The following is a 14,510-nucleotide window of genomic DNA, read 5'->3' on the forward strand; positions in this document are numbered from 1 at the left end:
GCACCCCAGATTCTGCTACCTGCTCAGGGCCCAGGAAAGTGGGGGCCGGGCCCATATTACTGTATGTTCCTGGGGTTGATGTCCCAGCCACAAAAAGCAAAAGCAAAAAGTATCTTTCTTTCCCTTGAACGCTGTTTTTGGTCTTTCTTTGGGGAGGTGGCACCAAATAGGGTCTGACACGGGGTTGGTCCCGGCTCTCCTGTGGGTATGACTGAAGTGGGGGGCACTACCTGGAGGGCAGCGGCCCCACCCGACGTGCCGGCCAATGGCTGAGAAGGTAAAGTGGGAGCAGATGCCACGAAGAACTGGAGATAAGGCCACAAATTTCCTGAGGCGGTGAAAATACTTAAAAGCTAAGATGAGAGCCGTTTACCGCTACCTTTGGGACAGATGCTCAAGACTTTCCTAATGGATAAAGGCGATTTCAAGAATATCCTGAACACATCTTTCAAATGTTCTAGAAATAAATGTTCCATCGGTGTGGTGGGGAAACAAGAAAGCAGCAGTAACTCTGGCCAAGAACCAGAGTCATTCATCTCCACATGCTGTTTTCACTGACGCTTCCCCACTGCATGCATGGCTCTCAGAAATACACAGACGCCCGTCGGCAGCCCTTGTGAACTCCATCTATAGAACGATGGCAGTTATTTTGGAGGGACACCCTCCGTTTCTTCCTCATGTTGTTATGAAGATGAGACAATGCTTGCAAGAGGCTCGGGAAAATAATTTTGCAGCGCTCACATGTCAGATCCCTTTCCGGTGAGGCCACTGCCCTCGGGCGGCTGCAGGCAGGAGGGCAGGAGGACTCCCTGTCCCGGTGCACACCTGGCATTTTACACCAGCCCGCACTGACTCTTACCTTGCCAAGTGTCAATTATGTGTTCTTGTCTGTCACCTCCACAGGATGGTGAAGCCCTCGGCAGCCCGGGTTACACCCGATTACCTTGGTTTCCCCAGCACCCGGCATAAGCCCGGTATTCTGTAGGCACTTGGAAGTATTTGCTGAATAAATTAATGAGGGATAATTATACTACACATTTTAGTTTCTGAATGCTATAAGGAACAATCATTGGCTATTGCAGGATTTGAGCTATTTTTAAGAATAATACATCTCATTGTCATTGTTAAATACTTGATAAATACTGAAATAAAGGTGAGAGCCTTTCATTGGTTGACCAAGGTAATGGCTGAGTCGAGTAGGGTTTTGCAGCTTACAGGATAAGAGCTGATTATTTTCAGTGGCACTTGGATAAAAGAAAGGAAGTTTACAGATGGTCATACAATGCTTGACCATCTGTGACCAACCAACCAGAAACCCAGGAATCCCGCGAGGGTGGCTGGGAGAACTCAGGTAAGGAGACAGGAGAACAGACCACTGAAGACAGAGATCATGCTCCATGGGCTATGGGAAACTATATATTACATAGTCCATTCTGGGGGGCCACAAATCCCTAAGCGCTTCAGAGGTGGGGCTGGGTGTTCTACAGCCCAAGAATAATTTTGTTCATAATAACTTACTTTTTGGGGTTCTTTCAACTTTTCTCCCCCTAACATCATGGCACACATGGAAAATAGTGTGTGGCATGGTGCAGTGAACAGATAATGCTGTTTATGGCCAGAGGGCCTGCCCCCATGGACTTGGGGCCCACCAGGCCCACCTGGGTCCTTAGAGGGCCAGTGGGGGCTCTGTGGGCCCAGCGTGGCATGAGCTGTGGCCCACGATCGGAAAGCTCAGTCCTTGATAGCCCATGGGTAAACCTTAGTGGCTCAGTAACTCCTTGGCCTGCCCACCTGGTGAAGGAGTCATGGCTCTCCTTCCCTGAAGAGCCTTATTAAGTGTCCCAATGCATGTGGCTTCCCACTGCCATTTCAGGGGTATGGCCCTTGCCCTCGAGGACTGCCACCATCCTGTGTTTTTATAGGCAGGGGTCCAGCAGCCCCTTCCTCCCGTTGACTCACAGAAAGAAAGCACAATTATGAGGCATGGTATCTGTTCAGAAACGCGGCTCCTGGAGGGTAGTGCCCCATAGTACTTCTGCCTTTACTGACGTTGAATGTCCAGAAAACATCAGCCATTCAAATACCAGGGTTAAAAGAGATTTTGTAGAGGACCCGACCTGTCAAATACAATTTTGAAACCTAGTGCATTTTCTTTGAGAGGAACTAAACAAACCCGAACCATGTATGACATCGTTCAGAAGAGGAAAACTGATCTAGTCCATCTTACTGAAAATCAATCTTTATTTGGACAGGCCCATGCCTAAATTCTTTCTATAAGTTTTCTTCCTCAGATTTTGAACAGATGTTACTGTCTCTTGCAGGTGGATCGATGCCATCCATACATTGCTTGCAATGTTCAACATATGGAGCATCTGGGACCCATCATTAAGACCCATTTGTCACCCCTCCCCAAAACAAGAGTTACCTCCCCCAAACCCCACTCCAAACCACCTGTGTATCATTACATCTGTGACACCCAATAAAAGGCCAAGGAAAGTTGTGGGCCATTGTACACCAGCTTCTTCTCTGGTAGCCATGTTTCCATATTCCTTTTCCTTACCTCCTCTTCCCCGCCCCCTTCCTCTCCATTATCTATGGCAAACATAGCTAATTAGTGATAGCACTCTCTCCCAGTAAGTTCCAAAACAGCCTCAGACTCCTTCTTAACACAATGCTCAGACAACCAATACTAATTAGAGTTGGCACTTGAAGGTAAACTTACTCCCCTCTCCCCCAGCCTTAAAGGAAGGTGTAGATACCGTACAAGCATCTATGTCTTGAGAGAAGGGGTGTGTCAAGGCCAGGGTGTTGCTACCCAGGAGATGCCTGGCCACAGGCCCTTTCAAGCCTCACAGGACAGCCTTCCCTCAGCAAATTCACCAAACCTCACATCCTTTGGTGCCAGTTTTGGAGGAGATCACATACCATACAAGGTTGTCCATTCTCTGATCAGATAACTTCAATATCCTGGAATATTCCAGAAACATCTACTCTCTGTAGCTACACAGAATATGTCTATAGTAATCTAAGATGGCTGTGTAAGAGAGGGGCACCAAAGAGATAGGTTGTTAAGCGGGGATGTTAAGAGGTTTGTAGATGCTGAGATGGTCTAGCTCTATTGGCACGTCTGAGGAAGGGGTACAGGACTTGAGCGGAAAGGCTAAGATGCCTGGACCAGGTACCTCCACCCTGGAAGCAGCAGGTAATGACTCCTAAGAAGAAAGTTTTCAAATTCAGTGCATTAGCCTCCCACAGTTCAACTCCATGTGGTGCTGCCCTGGGAACCATCCTATGTTAGAGTTGTGGGTCACAAAATTGTGGAAAGGATGACAAATAGTGTGAAGACTCACCCAGTGGGCAGCAAGTGCGGTAAGGAGATTTGAGGGCTGATGGATTAACTTGGTTCCATCACCAGGTGAGCAAGAAGAGCTCAGATCTGTGAGTTAGGACCCCTGGACTTGTGTCCAGGCTCTTTTATCACCTGGACAGGTCCTTGGAAAACCATGATTTCTTTATCTACAAGGTAAGGGCTTTGAAGCTTCCAGAATCTAAATTCTCTCTAGAGTTCTCTGTAATGTTCCCTGTTTTAGGACTAGCTTCCCCAGACACCATAGCTCAACAGATGAAAGGAACAGAAAAACATCAGCTTTTCTTTTTTTTCTCTTCCTTTGAAAAGTCAGATGGTCCTGTTGGCTGGGGGGGTTGGTCTATGGTTCAGTTCTCCCCCACAAGACCTCTTACCTGGGCTCTTTCTGGTTTCCTGCACAGGGCTGGAGGAATCTAGACCATCAGGATGTGCGAAGAAGTTTTTTTCCGATTGGGTGGCGTTTCTGGTCCTCAACTCCGGATGCTGGACTGATCCCTAAACCCAAAGCCCCTCACTTCCTGGAGCCCTCCTGCCCATCCTCTTGCTGACCCTCTGTAAGTTCACTTTGCATTCCCTGACCCTATGCCTGGCACACGTCTTCCAGTTGAGAAAGGGTATCATGGAAGAGGAGGGAGAGGAAAGACAAATGTTCTTTCTGCAGCTTACTCTCACTCTGGCCTTCCTGACAAAAGATTCTTTCTACATTCCCTGAGGAAGACTGGCTCTGGCTACCATGGTTCCCCCACCTGGTTTGATCAGGCAGGTTTCCTTTAAAGGGACAGAGCCAGAGATCGTGTAGTAGGAGCTTCCCTGTCCTCCCTCAGTTGCTCCTCTCATTAGAAATTTGCTCCAGTACTTGCCTTTAAAGCAATCATCTAAGTGTTGTCTCCTCAGGGGGCCAATTTGTCTTCCAATCTCAGTAAACTCCCTTAGTTCCCTGTACAGCCAGGGCACAGACTAGGGGACAATATTGCCATCTCGACAGAAGTTTCTGCACAGCCCAATACTAGATGCTATCTTTCTGGTTCTGTGGAAATCTTCAGACCTTTCCTCCTTCTGACTTATGCTGACAGGGGTCCTGAGGACTCACCACGGGACCCGCTCAGAGCAAGAAGGGCATGACCTAACCACTGCCTGCAGAAAGGACTTGAGGTCTATATATTAGGAAAGGTGACCCTCCCACATCCCGTGGGGCTGTGGGGTCTGGTGGGCTGGAGTTTGAGGAGGGGGGCCCAATCTAAACATGTTTTGTTTGGCTTTGTGGTATGATGGGTCAAGCATCACTCCCCCTCCCCCGCCCCCAGCCCGTCCCAGGTTTGTGTACCTTCCCCCCATAAACACACGAGTACACACACACACACACATATACACACTTATTGATGGGCTGTGAGGCAGCCTACCCAGGTTTAGAAACAAAACCCCACATTGAGGAAATTAGCTACACCTGAGTAGACAACCTCCCCACTGACGTCAAAGGCCCCCTTCCCACCATTCCAGGTGTTTCAGAACTGCCAAAGAGGGGACCTGATCACAGAGGTCCTTCTGAAAAAAGAAAGCAAACAGAGGGGGGAGGAGCTGGGGAGCCCCACATTCCAGGGACAGGTGTGGAGCTGACTAGAGATCAGTCCCCTGTACAGGGTCTTTACTTTGGTATTGCTAGTTCAGGGCCCATGGACGTCTGCCAACAACACTTTTCCTTGTTCCCCACCTGGCGGCTCTTGGCTCAGTTCTGCATGCCCTATCCCTTACCCTCTTGCTCTGGTCTTTCCTGAAGGTTCCTATACTTCTTGTGGTGTGCTCCCTTCAGCCCCCTAATCATCCATCTGCCCAAGAAGTGACAGGAAAAATGCCATCATTAACCAGCTTGAAAAGACTGGAAATAAGTCTCCCTGAGGAGCCATTCACAAGTTCATATGCAGCTCATGAGCCAAATTAGACGTGTAGAGTATCTGTGATACACACTAAGGGTGGGGCAATCAAGTGCTGTCCTGTAAGAAGATCAAGATGGAATCTTGTCCCAGACGATTCTTACTGAAGGCTGCAGTTCAGATACCAATGGCTCCCCAAAACATCTGTCTATGCCTACAGATTATTTCCTTGAAGGCTCAATCAGAATTCACTTCAGAACTAAGTTTTCTTCACAGTGCTCATGGCTCCCTTCAACTCCACATTTCCAATCTTGTAGAAGGAGGAGGGCTGCACTGACTGTGGGGGAGGTCAGATTTCTCCAGAATAGGCCGGAGTTCAGGTGGAATAAATGCATGCCGGGCTAGACGTTCTACAAAGAGCTACTTCCTTTACTTCATTCTGTTCCAGCAGCTTGTTCAGCTGTATGAGGGGGCTGGGGACTCCTAGTTATCAATTTACAGGGGGCAACAAACACTTTTCTAGCAATCCCTCATCTCCCTCCTTGGGGCCTTGCAATTCTAGTTTCACTAGGGACAGAAGTGTTCCCTATGGATTCTTCTATCTTCTCTGAATGGTAAGAGGTGTGAAAAGCCAGGCAAGTAAAAAAAAATCTCACATAAAAAGTGAATGCTTTTCAAGTTACCAAATGAGATTGTGGTTTTTTGAGTAGAACTCATACCCACACTGAAACTGCCAACTCCTAACTAGTTTAGATTACAGCTGTCCCCAGACCCTCACAACCTTTATGACCCAAGGAAACAAAGCTCAGATTCATATAAGAAGCACAAAGAAACTGGGGCACATGGGTTTGATGTGACCACAAATACAGGCCATGAAGATTTGAGTTTCCAAATGGGCAGATCTTGAAGACCAACCCAAAGAAGAACTCCCTGAGAGGGGAGAATGGTAGGAGAGAACAGTTCAAAGACAAGGCACAGTTGAATGATGTTGGCATCTCAGCTTGCATCCACACAAGCACGTTGAGTGTTTTGGTAAACTGTAGGAAAAGCTGTAAAGGCAACAGTGGTATGCTCTTGGTACATTTGATCTCCATGTTATTAACTTTTTGCCATTTCAGTGATGCCTCCTTCCCATTCCTCTGTAGAGATCCAGGGCCAGAGTACTGGAGAAACTAGTGTTGGAAGAGAGAGGCTACCTGGTCAGCTGGTCTACCCCCACCCAAAGCAAGCATTCCCAATAGGCCTCTAGCCCTTGTCCTTGCACTGCCAGAGCAGGGAACTCAGGGTCCCACAGGACTATTTCTCAACTTCCATTGTGAAAAACTGCTCTTCTCTACTGATTCAAAGTCTGCCTGCTTATCAATCCCACTGTTATCCTTGTTCTATCCTCTGAAGTAATGCTGAGTAAGTTGACTTTTTCCACATGCATTACTCCACACTGCAGACAGCCATGACCCTAGCCATTTCTTTTCTTCTCCAAGCCAAATATAACAGTGTCATCATCATTCCTGATGAAACAAGGGGGCTTCAGACCTCATTCATCCAGCTTGGCCTCACCTAGTATGTCCTCCATTGCCAAAGACTCTTTCAAAGTATGCTACCCATTTTTTTCTTTGTTTCTTTTCCATCTAACCTATTCTCAGAAATGACTCCTGCAACCTAAGATGCAAATGATTGATCATGCTTACCATGTTATCTTTCTAGGACTGTTTACATTTTAACAGGTTCAAAGCTTGAACTGAAGGGATGGCTGGGAATGTTTGGGCATCAGGTAATGGCAAGATAGAGGACAAGAGATGAGGCACAGAAATCTTCCTGGGACCCTTAACATCATGCTTGATACTTTTCCTGTACAGAAGACCAATCCAACCAGATAATTCACTCAAAATAATGAAACTGATACTGTGAACTTACATGGCTCAGGCAATCTGTGGTGTTACCCTCATCTTCACCTCAGGTGAGACTACTCACCTGGCCAGGCAAATTCCCATAAAATGAATTCCTTGAAGTCAGGAACTTGGCTGATTCTTTCCTGGTCAAGTAGGGTCCTGAGTAACATATTAACAGTTCTTCATACATGTCTTCTAGATGAATGAGTGAATGAGGTCAGACAATAAGGCAAAATTTCTAGGGGCTTGGCTCATGGAAGTTGGCAAGTGGCCTTGGGTACAACAAAAGAATAATATAAACATACATGGAGATTCAAGGTTCAAAATCCCTAAGATTTTCTGAAATGAAACACAGATTTTTGAACTAAAAATTCAACTATCTCTTGAATTGAAGGAAAGAAAGGTTACTGTTGGGATCTGAATTGGTGGCCTGGAAGATCAAAATGGAAGAAGTATCTCAAAGCAAAGCAAAAATACAAATGGTAAAAATTATGAAGGAAGCAAGCAACTTAGAGCAGAGCTCGAGGAGACTGAACACATGGATAATAGGCATTCCAGAGATAGAAGAAGGAAAAGATGGAGAAAGAGCAATAATCAGACAAATGTTAGAAGAAAAGCTGCTGAGCTGAAGAAAGACTTGAGTTTGCAGATTGAAAGGCAGGACTGATGAGACAAGACACACATTTAGGCTTGACTTAATAAAATTCCTGAAATCTACTGATAAGAAGAAAATCTTACGATGTTTTAGAAAGAAAGAACAGGTTATTTACAAAGGAAAACGAATGACATTGACATCAGATTTTTTGTTTGTAACACCTGGAAGCCAGAAAATGGAAGGACAATGGCTACAGACAGTTGAGGGAAGGGCTGTGGTCCAGGAACCCCCAGCCAAAATGCCATTCACTTGCAAGGGAAAGAAACTTTGTGGACATGCAGAGTCAGAGAACATGTCACCCATATTCTCTCATATAGTATTGAACAAAACACTCAATACTCAAACAAGAATTCTAAACAAGTAATACATGAATCGTAACAAAGATCATGAAACAAAAGAAGGTGAAGAATAAAGGGAACAGTGATAAAAGGTAACATGTCCGCTCTACACAGTGAACGCCAAATGAACAATGATAGAATTACTGGGAATGTGGGGCATAGGGGCCGAGTAAGGATTTTTGCAAAAATGCGAGGCAAGGGAAAAAAAAAAATTATAAATGATCTCAGCAAGATCCAGGGATGGTTGATACTGGAGAAATAAAAGTGTTGTAAAAGTAAAAGTGGGGGCTCCGGGGAGGAGAATAGTGAAAGTGGTATATAAGGGCTTTAGTTCCTCAGAGTGGGGAAGGAGCATCAGAGAAATGGGAACTCTTGCCAGGGTAAACTATTTGACATCTTGTTTTTATATAATAGAGACATATACTTTTGATCATGAGTGTTGGGAAAGAAGCAGAACAACTAGTGAAACGGAAAAGAATAGTAGACTTTCCAAATAAACAAAGGGAAGAAAGAAAAAGTAACATGATCATACTTGCAAAATGAGGAAAGTAAAAAGCAAAAGCAGTAATAACCAATAAATAGTAAAAAGTAAAGTAAGGTGGAAGAAGTAAAACAAGCATATTGATGGTTACACTAAACAGGAAGAGGTTATATTACCTACTAAATTACAGAAACACGAAGATTAGGTTAAATATAAAACATTGCTAAATGCTATTCTTAAGAAACACGGTTAAAAGAAAATGATAAAGGTTGAAGCAAAGGGATAAGAAAACACTAGGAAGAAAGTAGGTATGGCAACATTAAGACCAGATAAGTTGGAATGAGTTTAAAAGCATGAACAAGGATAAAATAGGTAGTATGTAATAGTAAAAGAACATTTATGAAAAATCAATGACAGTCATTGTCAATAGGCACCAAACAATGTAGCTGCTACATATATGAGACAAATGTTACAGAAATGCAAAGAGAGTTTCATGAAACTATACATTTATTGTTGACTTTTTTTTTGGTAAGCTCCATGCTGGGCTCAGTGTGGCGCTTGAACTCATGACCCTGAGATCAAGACCTGAGCTGAGATCAAGAGACACTTAACCAACTGAGTCACCCAGGTGCCCCATAGTTGAATTTTAATAAGCCCTTTTCAGAATTAAGATCCCATAGACAAAAAATAAATAAGCACATAGAAGAACTGAATGATGCAATTAATAAACCAATTTAATATGTATTTCCTTCAAATCAAAAATTTGCATTTGCATTTCCAAAATCAACTAAGTACTGGGCTACAAAGAAGAATTCATATAATTTTAAAATAGTTTCACAGGCCATCTTCTCTGCTCATAATAAAACTAGATATAGAAAGTTAAAAAAATATAAGAAGTCCCAAGTGCTAGAAATTAAGAAATCATTCTTAAATAATTTTTGGATCAAAGAGAAATCAAAACTAAAATTACAAACTATCTAAAACTGATCAAAGCAGAATACTTTATTCCCAAACCTATGGTACACAGCTATAGCTACACTCAGAGGAAAATTAATAGCCTTAAAATGCCTTTGTTGTTAAAGGAGAAAGATCTAAAATGAAGAAACTTTACATCAATTTTAAAACATTAGGAAAAAGGAACATTTAAATTTGAGAAAACATGAAAAAAACTAGAAAAAGAAATCAATAAAATAGAAAACACACCAAAACTGTAGGTAGGGCAAATAAATCTCAAATTGCTTCTTTGAGAAAGCCAATAAAATGGATGAACCCATCACAAACTTGATCAAGGAAAAGAGAGCAAAAGTCCATAAGATTGGGAAGAGAAAGGAGACGTAGCCATAGAAAGAAGAGAGATTGAAATTATTGTATGAGAACATTATGAGTAACAGTAGGGCAACAATGTTTTAAATCTAAAGAAAATGGATTATTCCCTAGCAAACAAACTCTGAAGTTTGACCAAGAAGAAGTAGAAAACTTGACTATGTCAGTTATCATAGAAGACATTGACAGATGAGTTGAGATTGATGATTTAAAAATACGGCAGGACAACATCACTTCATGGCTGACAGCAGAATTCGTCCATGGGGGAGAGCAGATGGAAATGTGGGGGGAGATGATGAGGTCAGAGGGAGGAGATGAGAAGATCTAGGGAGGGGACAGTGGAGAGAGGGAGAGGATGGTGTGATAGGGACAATTTCAGACAGCACCTCCTCTACCACCCCCTGCTGCCAGCATATTCCTACTCTTTTTAATGACTATGTTCAGCCATATTTATGTTCAACTACCATTTGTACATCCAAGAGCTGCTACCCGGAATCTGGGGGTGATCACAGCAAAACAGCCGGGATGTGGACCCAAAAGCTCTTCTCCCTTCTTTCTTGGCGGCTCACTCCTCTGCAGTCTCATGTTGGTGGTGTCTCTGTGGTTAAGTTTCCTGCCCCTACTCATCCATCCTACTCATCAGTGGGATGGGAAAGTGCTGGTGAAGGCAGGACAGGGTCACTCCAGGGAGCTCTCTAAACCTCCTACCACTATTTTGTCTACTTCAGAGGACATCTGGGCTTCTGTCCATGGCCCACGGGCAGGGTGACCTGCACGGGGCTGACTTTTCTTAGAGGGGTGGGGATTTTCATTTCTGCCCCACCCTTGTCCATGCCCACAAGAGAGATGTGGCATCTGCCTGCCAGACTGGCTTAATAAGATTTGTTCTGCTCCAGAAGGAGCTTGTTTGACCACATTTGGGAAATACCATCGATTTTCTGCCTCTTAGCCCCAAAAGATGTTTTTTAACAACATTTCATCACTCCTGGACATATCTTGGCAAACGAATTCAGTGATTAACAATACTTCATCCAGGCAATTCTTTCTTGTTTCAAATTAGTAGATGTTTTCCTATTTCTACATAAATATCTGGCCATCTTGATCATAATGTATTATAGAATTTCTAAGGCCCTGTGGTTTTTCCAGACTTGCTGGACATGCTTTTTCCTCTTTCTGAATCACTTAGCTTTTATCCATTTTTCCTCCCATGAATTTGGCAGCTGGCAATGCAGTTAACATTTAATTTCTACAGGGGTGGAAGTGGGAACTTGGGAGAAAAAAAGCAACCCAGACACCTGTGACCAAAGTGGGACCTTGTTAATGACAGAGACGTGGGTTGGGAAAGGAAGGGAGAAGAGAGAATCTTGTCCAAGTGAACTGGAAGGATTTTTTATAGCCAAATAATTTTCCTGTCCTGGAAATCCAATATAAAAGCATGGTTAAAACCCAGCTCCCCGGCACCTGGGTGGCTCAGTCAGTTAAACGTCTGCCTTCAGCTCATGTCACGATCCCAGGGTCCTGGGGAGCCTGCTTCTCCCCCACCCCACCCCCACTCATGCTCTCTCTCTCTCTCTCTCTCAAATAAATAAATAAAATCTTAAAAAACAAAACAAAAACAACAAAAACCCCAGTTCCTATCAGATCCAGTTCTTGGGGTGGAGAGTCTCACAGGCTTAAAGGAAAGGAAAGTAGATTTCTGGGCACAGTTTGTCCATAGTGAATGAATGGGGAATCTGGTTCTGTTATCCCTTGTTAGAATAGTTGGGGGGGCCTCCCCTCCCTTTTGGGTAATTGAGCCCTGTCTGGAAGCCTGGCAGGGAACTGACACCCCCATCCTCCGCAGACCGCCTGACCTTCACACTCCCTTCCACGCCTGCGATTCTAGGAGCCTCCGGGCTCTTCCCACTGGCAACGCCCGCACTAAAGGTCAGTTTTTCCTTACTCTTACGGTGGTGTGCCTGCTGGCAGAGGTGGAAGCAGAGCGAGGGGACAGAGGAGGGGTGGTTCCCAGACCTTGCTGGGGAAGGAGGGCCTGGATGAAAGTGGCAGCCTCTGGTGCACTGGGTCAAGGAGACTCAGAGCGGATCTTCCTGATTCCGGTCATGCTAATCTCACTTTCCTATAATCTTCTACTATCACCCAGCAGAGAAATGGCTATGGGGGTGTCTGTGGCGAAGAACTTGGCGGCGTCCTTTGGGCCTGCCCTCTGCCCACCAGCTCCGAACTGTCACTATGGCAAGCATCCGTCTCAGGCACTGGCAGACCTGGGTTGAATCTAGTTTCCTCGCTTGATGAAATCGTGGAACACAACCACGCTCAGGCATGTCTATGTTGTCTAAGGCTGTTTCATGCTACAATGACACAGATGAGTCTTTGCTAAAGACTCCAGGTCTCCAGAACCAAAGGTCTCCAGAACCAAAAACATTTACTGTTTGACCCTTTCCAGAAAAAGTTTGCTGAGCCCTGATATACATATAAATGGAGACTGAATGTAAGTTAATGACTGTAATCGGGAAGTCAAATTATGAACTTCATGGATAATTGTTTGTCCTTCTACTCAGGCTAACCATTTAAGTATCACAGACCTCATAAAGCTTCTAACACCCACAGGCAAATAGGAGAATGAGATAAGTTTCTTATCTTTTTTTTTTAATAATTAAAGTCATATATGGGATTCTAATTTTTATGAATTGCTTCCTGCTATGAGATAGCATCTTGCCCTTACTCTGACCACTGAATGTTCGAGACTTCCTATTTAGACACTCCCAGTGCTCTAATTGTCCCTGCTTTGACTTTAAAACTCTATCAATGTGAAATCCCTCCCTTTTATGTAATGCTGGGTGTGCTCATCAGCCACTAACTCAATGCACCTTCAACTCTTTGCGTGTATCCTCTGAATTTCCACCCACTCCGAGTCTGCCTGGGAACCACTCAGCAAGTTCAATTTTACAGCATCTATTATTCAGCTAAACATGCCATGAAGACCATCTTGTAATCATCTTCCTAAAAGACTAAAGAGAAATGTTTTTGTTTTAAGACAATGACATTGAAAGCACATGTCTTACTTCTAACTCTGCAAGCTCATACCAACTTCCTCTAAAGTCATATATGGATAGTTATGGCTATTTGGGCAGAGAGAGAAATGAGCACAGGGAAAGGGAGGTACAGGTGTGTTTGGTTCTAACAGGAGAGGCACAGAAGGGGAGTGCTGCAGCCGATTGACCCAGAGCTGAGACCACAGGGAGCAGACACCAGGTCCAGGCAAAGAGCATTTCTGCCTAGGAGTTGGCTAGTCACCGCTGGGGGACTTCTCTTCTTCACTGCTCTTCACTTTCAGGTAGTAGATGCGGTTGGCCTCTGGGTAGGTGACTTTGCTGAGTGGGAGCTTATAGATGGCAGGGTTGTTGGTTGTCAGGAGCAGGAAGATGAGGGTGGAGAGGCAGAAGGCCCAGGTGCCTGGTGGCACACCAACCTGGAAGAAGAAACACTGGGGTCTGAAAATGGTCCTAGGCTGCAGGGACCCTGGGGGAGAAGGATGTGGTAGGAGTTGAGGATGGGGATCCTTCTTCCCTAGTGATGACATTGGATTTTGGGTTCATAACATCAGAGGAGTTGGTCGAGGAATTTGAGATGTTGGTACTTTTGGATACAATCCGAATCTTTTAATGATGGAGCTGAAAATCAGCCTAGGGATGATTTCCCACATCCGGCCACACACCAATACCTCCATCTGTCCATCTAGGTTCTCCACTGCTGGTTGTATCTCCCTTTTGCGCACACACAGAGCCACCCCCAACATACCTCAGAGGCACATGCATGCAATTGCCAGTCCTTCTCTGGACAAACCCTGGATAAACGTTGACAAAGACGTTGTGTGGGTACTAGCTATCATAATGCACTCAGGATTCTTCCACAAACTGCAAATGTCCTAAAGCCCTGGCTGGGGGAGGGGCACGTTCAGGAGAATCCAAACTTACCACCGACATTATGTTGGAGAGGGCCGCTCCCATGTATGCACAGAACAGGGCTGTGGAAAAACAAGGCCCATGGAGTCAGCTTCCCAGGGTCTGCCCCCACCTTCCCCAAGGGCAGGGGGCCCATCCTGTCTCCAGCAGCCTCAGTGTCTGCAGCAGACCCTGACATCTGGCATATTTGCTTGACATTATTATGGTAGTTATCTTTGCCGGTAGGTGTGGCCAGTCTCCCACCAGACTATGGGTTCCCAGGGCAGAGATGAAAGCCTTCTATCCCTTCCCCACTTCCATGGGGAGTCCCCACTTGCATGCATAGAGTCAGGGGTCAGTAAGCATCTTTTGCTTGTCATACTGACCTTGGGGATGGTCTGGCACAGGCTGGGTCACTGGATTATTATCTGTCCAGGGGTTGAGGGGTCAGATTATATGAGCCCCCAGCAAGTCCCCTCCCGTCCAAGATTCTGAGCAGCTATGATAGACCTTGTTGGACCTGCACCAAGTCTCACAAGGGCTGGACCTTATTGGTCCATGAGCTTGTCTTTAGGAGCCAGGCATCTGAGTTCACCCTAGGACGTGGCCCTCAGGATAGGGTAGCTCATCAACACCCCTGTGCCT

General features: G+C 45.1%; 1 protein-coding gene across 2 annotated transcripts in view; it reads right to left on the bottom strand.

Annotated features, from left to right (window-relative positions):
- The window catches only part of LOC116628880 (urea transporter 2), a 50,466-nt gene that overhangs the window by 14,137 nt on the left and 21,819 nt on the right, over positions 1-14,510 (bottom strand). The window contains exons 8-10 of one of the 2 annotated variants that reach the window (XM_032399217.1): positions 13,899-13,948; positions 13,219-13,393; positions 1,629-1,658 (exon numbers count right to left, since the gene is read on the bottom strand). In XM_032399217.1, coding sequence (XP_032255108.1) covers positions 1,629-1,658; positions 13,219-13,393; positions 13,899-13,948 — 255 coding nt within the window. The remainder of the gene's footprint in view (positions 1-1,628; positions 1,659-13,218; positions 13,394-13,898; positions 13,949-14,510) is intronic. The other variant, XM_032399218.1, reaches the window with a different exon arrangement.

The sequence above is a fragment of the Phoca vitulina genome, unplaced genomic scaffold (assembly GCF_004348235.1).
Source record: "Phoca vitulina isolate PV1807 unplaced genomic scaffold, GSC_HSeal_1.0 scaffold141, whole genome shotgun sequence".
NCBI lineage: Eukaryota > Metazoa > Chordata > Mammalia > Carnivora > Phocidae > Phoca > Phoca vitulina.